This window comes from Pangasianodon hypophthalmus, chromosome 1, assembly GCF_027358585.1.
Source record: "Pangasianodon hypophthalmus isolate fPanHyp1 chromosome 1, fPanHyp1.pri, whole genome shotgun sequence".
Taxonomy (NCBI): Eukaryota; Metazoa; Chordata; class Actinopteri; order Siluriformes; family Pangasiidae; genus Pangasianodon; species Pangasianodon hypophthalmus.
Window position 1 is genome coordinate 3,767,381 of NC_069710.1, and position 8,210 is coordinate 3,775,590.

Here is an 8,210-nt window from a genome sequence, read left to right on the forward strand (position 1 = left end):
CCTAGAAATAGTGCAGAATCTTGAATATTTAAATATTCAAAATATTGAACATTTACATTCTTTGTTTTAAATATTATAAGAAAACCTTCTGTTTATTTCCAATTTTAAATGAAAAATTTTCAGTGTGGTTATAGACTTTTGGACCCCACTGTATTCCCAATTCCATGCCAAAAAAAAAAAAAAAAAGTAAGGGTTGATATTTATGCAATGCACTGTAAACCTACCAGATAAAATGAGCAGTCAGTGTCAGTACAAGGCAATAAAGTGGCCACTGAATGTATATCAGATATGAGGAAATATTAGGAGTGAAACGTTTATACATATTCATAGCCCAGACATCACGCACTAAGCATAGTTTATCAAGATTGTACTTGTTTTAGAGTGCAGAAAACAACTCATGAATCGATTCGTCTGATGCTCATAGAGGAGTCATTTAAAAAGCATGACTCGTTCATGAATCCCAATCACGCGCTCTGGCTCGCTCCAAACCTTTAAACTGCGCGTGGACGTGAGAGCGCGCCAGCGTGTGGTGGCTTTCTGCACAGTTACAGAGCTCAGTGATCGCAGATCAACGCTATGAACCTGCAGCTCCTCACTGGAATCTTTTCAGCAAAGCCCTTCTCGACTAGCTCCAACAGGGAACTGCAAAGAGGAGCATGAACTGTGATCTTCAGACCTTTATCCAAAACATCGACTTCTGTCCAAGTAGGCTGAACAGCACTCTAATTACTTTAATGTTTAATTCACTGCTTTGGTCTTAACACAGCAATGATGCTTTTATGTATTTATCTTTTTTTATCTGGTGTGCAACCATAGTCTGCTTTTTGTTAGACTACTAGTGTGATTTCTTTACATAATGCATGTTCTTAATATGAAAAATCTGTCTTAATTAAAGAAATGAATTAAAGAAATAACCCCAAATGATTCTTCACACCTATTTTTAAGTCTATATGACAAGTCATGTTAATTAAGCCAGACTCAAATCAGCTCTAAGTTAAGTAAAATCATTGCATTTTTTAATGCATTTCAAATTGTGGACATATTATTGATTATTTTCAGAACTCCACCAATGATTTTACAGCACTGACCATGTCAAGATGCTCAGTTATATATTTCATAGTGTGGATGGAAATATGTGAAACCACTTTTAAATAATGTTCCCAAAATGGAAAATACTACACTACTACTACTACTCCTACTACTGCTACTACTACTGTATTAGTTTGCACCCAAATGCTGGTTATATACATGTTATCAACTTGAAGCACATCTGCGTGTTCTCTATGTCATGAGACATCTTTCATGCTCTTTCATGAGATCTGATTAAAAATGCAAGCCTCAAAATTACTATCATGACAATATTATGTAGAGGAAGTTACCCAAGAGAATTAATGATTACAAGAATAGTAGCTTTACAGCAATTCATTAGGCAGGACAGCTAAAATATTTAAATCTCATTGAGCAGATTTCAAGAAGTAGGGCACTGCCAAGGGCTTCTTCCCTCCCTCTGTGTGTGTGTGTGATCACTCAGTGGTGGTGGAGGAGGAAAATGTTCCTCCATCCAGTGAATGATGCTCCATTATGCTTGAGAAGAAAAAAAAAAAAAAAAAAAAAAAAAAAAAAAAAAATATATATATATATATATATATATATATATATATATATATATATATATATATATATATACACACACAAATAAACACACACACACACACACACACACACATATATATATATATATATATATATATATATATATATATATATATATAGTATGTATATATAATTAAAACAGTCATTACATGTCAGTATGTACTTAGACACATAGAAACATTATCCAAAATGTTTTAATGTTCTTAATTTTTAATCAATACATATAATTATTGAATTTCATTCATTTTTCTGTTTGCAAAGGCTATACACTATCCAGAGCACTATGATTAGTGATGCATCAAGTGCAGCAGAGGTGTACGGGGACAGTGCCTCAGTGTTGTCTCAGGATTCCAGTGTATTCTTCAGTGAACCGCCTCCACCATCTGACAATCCGCTTGACTTCTTCATCATTAATGTCGGAGGAAGCCGCTACATTCTCTCTCAGGAGCTGCTGGCCTCGCACCCAGAGACACGCCTGGGCAAGCTGGCACTCTCCACCCGAGATTCGGCTTTAGACTTGTGCGATGACGCAGACTTTCTGGAAAATGAATACTTCTTTGACCGCAATTCTCAAACCTTCCAATACATCATGAACTTTTATAAGACAGGCCATTTACATGTTAGAGAGGAACTGTGTGTGTTCTCGTTCCTGCAAGAAATCGAATATTGGGGTATTGATGAGCTCCGCATAGATCACTGTTGCAGGGACAGGTACTACCGCAAGAAGGAGATGAAGGAATCCATAGATATTGAAAAGGATGTTGAAATGAATGGTGTGGAGGATGACTTCAGTGGAGTACTGTGTGAGGACATTCGCCGGCGTCTCTGGGACCTCATGGAGAAGCCAGATTCGTCCAAGGCAGCAAAAACGTATGGGACATTGTCCATGTTCTTTGTGATCGTGTCCATCGTGAACATGGCTCTGATCTCTCTGGACTTTACTATCCTTGGTGCACCTGTCTTGGATATTCTTGAGTACATCTGTATTGTGTGGTTCACAGGGGAGCTGGTGCTCCGTTTCTTGTGTGTGAAGGACAAATGTAAATTCAGCAGAAGTGTGGTGAACATCATTGACCTGCTGGCCATCCTGCCTTTCTATATCACCCTGGCAGTGGAGAATCTGCATGGTGGGTCAACAGAATTGGAGAACGTGGGACGAGTAGTGCAGGTCCTGCGACTGATGAGGTCTCTCCGAATGCTGAAACTTGGACGTCATTCCACAGGTATTATCATGGTTGAACCAAGTTTCAGAGGACAGATAGGAAAGATCGGAATTTTATCTTGCAAAAAGATCAAGATAAGGCACCTCTTACACATCTATCACAAATAAACTTATATTTCATAAATGTAAGGAAAATCTTCTAAAAAAAAGAGATCAGAATGTCAGAATAAAGGTAAAAAAATAGGCCAAAATAAATCTAAACAGAATGTATTTGTTATAATATATCTACATACAGATGTATTTGAGAATAGCTCCTAAATAAGCTTCCATGTGTTCCTTTTAGATTTATTCTATGTTGGAAGAGACAGTGCTCATTAAAAGGATATATGAGTCATTCTGAATGACCTAGAACTGCCATTCAACTAGCAATCCTTGAAAACACTAAACTGAAATTAAAACAGAATTATTCAGAAATTGTGCAGTTTGTGCTTGGTAGGTTAAGATAGGCTTTTGTGCTCCCTCTAATGAAATATGCCTTCTATTTAGCTGATATCATCACTCATGAGCTTTTATTTTCCAAGCTGTTTTGAGAGAGAGAGAGAGCAAGAGAGAGAGAGAGAGAGAGAGAGAGAGCGCAAATTTATTCATTCGTTCATTCATTCATATTTGGACATTCTTCCCATAGAGACTGGGAGGAGAAGGCTGAGCGACAGAAAAAAGTTTCAGAGCACATTATGACTGGCTTTGATCTTGTGAATGTCGCAGTGAGAGGGTCCTGAGAGGGTCCTGAATAATTAAAGAAAATGATATTGCAGAGCAGACAGAAGTGGGTACAGCTGGGACCGATGCATATAGCCTGAAGTCTAAAAAAAAAAGAAAAGAAGGAAAATAGGTGCTTGCTTGAGATTTCATGCAAAATCGTAAAATAAATTTTACAAAACCTGTTTTAGATATGGTATGAATAATGCTTTTTTCATAGAGTACCAATTCAACTGCATTTATTTATTTATTTATCATACAATTTTATGCACTTTACCGATGATATCCTTCACCCAGCAATTTTGACACTGTGAATTAAGGACACACATAAAAACTTTACAGACTCAGATTAATGTTTATGAGCAGGCCTTGTAAAATCAGCAGTGTATACAGACTCATAACCTACAATGGGAACAGCAGCCAGCATTATTTTCATAGCATTTTAATATTGCGTGAGGTTGTAGTCACTGTACTTCGCACAGAACGTGTTTGTCCTTGGCTGTGGTTAATCTGGTTATGGAAACACAGGTCATATGGCAGCCAATAAAGGCAGCCTGTGTAAATTAGTTTTATTCATTTACAGCCACTGTGCTTAAGATACCACAGTAAGAGTGAGGAAATGTAAGAACTCAAGACAGATAAAGTTGAGGAAAAAATCTTATCAATTTTTATACACACAAAGTTTTTAACTTTCTATACTTGAGGCATAAAAAGTTTAACTAGGACAAGGCAAGCAACAGATTCTAAATGCAGTGTACTTCAGTAATTAAATTTATTCAGTGAGGTGGACAAACAGGTACATGAAGATAATTACAAAGTAAGCCATTTCAGAGTGTGATGTAGCACCCGATTTGGAGACTGGCACCTTGAGCTTTACACATCAATACAAGCAATTTTTGGAAGGCTAAAAAAATGCTTAAAAGAAAAGTTGAATGTCCTCTACTGGATGATATGAATTCAAGCGGCTCTCAAGTAGCTGACACTCCTACAGCAGTATTATACATCATTTCAGTGGTAATTTCACAGTTTAAATACATAGGTCCGAGTTGGCTACTTAAGTCTAAAAGTTATGGCACTATTTTTGTGGGAAAAGTTAAGTGTATTCAGAGATCGATTTTCTGACTTTAGATTATACAAATCACCTGACTGAGATTGACAGATTTTTCTTGAGTAGAACCGTTTCAGTAGTGTCTACACCAATCACATGCCTTTAAAAATCAGGGATATAAAATGCAGACTGAAGAAGGAAATAACTCTTTTTGCTGTCAAATTGATGTAAAAGCAAGAGACAATTTAAAAATGATAAATATAAAAAAAGACTCTGATGATATATGAATGAAAAGATGGCAAGTATTGAAACAAACATCTAATAGGAGTCTAGCATATTGTGAATATATTAATTCATGAATAGTCCTAGTGACAATTATCACATTAATCACTGCAAATTTAGTTTAATTTAACAATATGGCTTTCACCCTCATTATGTATAAGCTGATAAACTAGCACTTGCTCCAGCACATGCAATTATTTTGCATTTTATTTTTATTGTCATGTACAGACAGCTAATTGTGCATAAAATTAAATGCATCCACAAAATACTAAATTGAGGTCAGGAATTTTTAATGTGTGCTTGGAACATAGGCTGTTTTTTCATGTTTTTAATTAGCTTTTTTTGAGTCATCCAATTAATAAAATAGTGCCAATGTTTTTGTTCATATGTAATAATGATGTTTTTCTCCTGTAAAGAAAATATGCCCATTGTTTCAAGGTGCTGATCAAGCGTTCATCTGCTATGACTTTAACCATAAAAATTAGATCCTTAGATAAGCATTGTCTCCAATTAAGAAGTGTAATTTCTAGTGCTTAAGCCTGAGGTATGAATACAGTTGTGCTCAATATCATTAAATCCTCACTATGCGTGAGTAACTCAACTCTAAATACAGCCATTAGTTTGTACTTTGCATCAGCATCTGAACATAAAATCTGCATTTTTATTAGTCTCATTTCTAATTGCATGCTTTCCTTAATTCCCTTCATGGTTTATTCCAGAAATCATTTTTAATGACCACATAAAAATGAAGTGTTCCAGATGCTCCAAAAACATATGACCTGTGTGTAACCTATGACTTACACCCCTCATCAGGTCTGAAGTCTTTGGGCATGACGATCGCTCAGTGTTATGAGGAGGTTGGCCTGCTGATGCTCTTCCTTTCTGTGGGCATTTCCATCTTCGCCATGGTGGAGTATGCCATTGAGCATGACATGCCTGAGACTACATTCACCAACGTGCCTTGTGCCTGGTGGTGGGCCACGACATCCATGACCACCGTGGGCTATGGGGACATCCGCCCAGACACGGCCGTTGGCAAGGTCATAGCCTTCATCTGCATTCTCTCAGGCATCCTTGTCCTCGCCCTACCCATTGCCATCATCAATGACCGCTTCTCAGTCTGCTACTTCACGCTGAAGATGAAAGAGGTAGCGCTACGGCACAGTGAGGCACTGAAGCGTCTGAAACGCAACTCAACGTCAGAGGCATTGCAGCCAGCAGTAGGGCTCAACGTGCGAGATGCCTATGCCCGCAGTGTGCTAGAACTGCTGCGGATGTACGGCAGAGAGAGGACGAGCACGCGCAGCAGCGCAGGAGAAGATGTCTGGTGATAGTGGGACACAATGGAGAAAACTTACTGAAGTGAAATCAGTAATGTCTAGAATGTTTATTTAAAATGTGCTTACTAACTTTTACTTCCATGTAATAAATCTAATACTTTCTGCATACAAGCGTGGCATAGATTTTTCTTCAGTGCATCCAGTCATGTTGAGCAAGGATTTATCATTCAGTTTTATTTCCCATTTCTTTTTATTTCACTTGCAATATTTTGTTCGACGTCAGAGAGTCACCCATGATAGTGAAGCCATATGAAGCTGAAGAGAGAAGCAGGGCATTAAAAATATAAAAAGGCATGACATCCATTTAAGCTTCAGTTCGTTAGATGCTCCCTCTTTTACAGGAACACACTCTTGATATTTATAGATTAGAGGCGGTTTGGCTTTCCCACTGCAAATTGCTGGACATACAGTGGGGTCCAAAAGTTCTGAAACCACTAATGAATATACTCTTATTTAGCATTCTTTTCTTTACAAAATTTTTCATTACAAATTATTATTATTGTTATAAGCAACAGTGTGAATGAAAAGTAGAATCTTGGAAGTATTTAGAATTTCTTAGTATTTGGTACTCATACATGCAACAAATAGTGAGTTGTTAATTTTTTTCTTGTATCTTTTTGTTTGCTTTGTAATTTTCCTGCTCTACTTCATGTGATACAATCCAGATATTTATTATAAGACTGATCAGAGGATGGTGGGTGAACAGGCAGCCTGCCCAGGTTGAGGTATAAATAGAATGCATTTGAATGTGTTTGATGCACAGGGATGAGGGTTTATCTATTCCCCAGATGACCAGCTTCTCCTTCAACCTGCCGTCCAAGCAGCACCAACAAGAGGACATTGCCTATATAATTAGATGATACTGGTTGTCTGGATTTGTACATGTGTATGCATGAAGGAAACAGCAAGACAGAAGAGACAAACAGACAGAAAGAGTCAGAAAGGGAACAAGAGAAGACCTCAGGGAGACACCACTTGCTTCAAGCTGTTGTTCAAAAGGACTTTTTTCTTTGTCAGAATATTCCTGCTTCACACATAAGGAACAGACCTGACCTAGCAGACTGTAATCTATGGTTCTGTTTTTCCCTATGAGAAATTAAACAGACTAGAGCACTGAATCCTTCCTTTCACTGTAAAGAATAACAATTTGACGCTGATGCCACAAACCAGAAGCACCATTTGCTTTTTCAAGACAGAGATGAGAAAAAGAACTGTAAACAATTTAATCTAAATGGTGGGAATCGAGGCAGGATGCCAGATACATACACACTTTAATGGTCATGGAGCATGGATTGCTTGGCTAACAGTTTTCCAAAGGCTTTAGCATACATCTTTAGCATACACATCTTGAGGCTAGCAGCTGTGTTGACTGTACAGTGAATAATGTCAGGAAGAAAACCTGGCTGTGTACTCTACCTTATTTTAAATATTGCCATAGTCTATGAACACAACAACAATAAGCCAACAGTATATAAACCTGCATGGTGTTAAGGGGATGAGTCCAGGTAGCAGAATAAAATATTAAAGTATGTTCAAACAAAAAAGCTGGACCTCTCTGTTTGAATTTTTTTTATTATTCATATATATATATATATGTGTGTGTGTGTGTGTGTGTGTGTGTGTGTAAAATTTATATATAAAATCACAGCTTACTTCTGAGTTTATGGAGGGATATCCTTCCTATGGTAAGTGAAGGACATTGCTCAAGCTGTTCATTCTTCAGAGACCAGTGAGAGTGAAAGTGAAAAATGAGCATTTTTCCCATGAAACAATGTGGTATCTTACAAATAGGTCAGAGTGGCAAGGGGTGGAAAACAGTGTGTCCTTGGAGACTCATACATGAGCATGGAATCTATGAGTGAAGGGAAGGATGTAAAGATAGCTATTTTTATGTCCCCTGAATGTGACAAAATCGAAAACTGTTCTTTAACCAGGTCTATTTTTAATAAAGAAATATTTTTGCCAT

At 37.3% G+C, this 8,210-nt stretch overlaps 1 protein-coding gene across 1 annotated transcript; it reads left to right on the plus strand.

Moving 5' to 3' along the window:
• The first annotated feature begins 518 nt into the window (after window positions 1-518).
• Window positions 519-7,744, plus strand: kcnv1 (potassium voltage-gated channel modifier subfamily V member 1). The gene is made up of 3 exons (XM_026914214.3): window positions 519-705; window positions 1,915-2,876; window positions 5,718-7,744. The coding sequence occupies exons 2-3, from the start codon at window positions 1,937-1,939 to the stop codon at window positions 6,233-6,235; spliced, it is 1,458 nt and encodes a 485-aa protein (XP_026770015.1). The 5' UTR covers window positions 519-705; window positions 1,915-1,936; the 3' UTR covers window positions 6,236-7,744.
• Window positions 7,745-8,210: the final 466 nt, after the last annotated feature.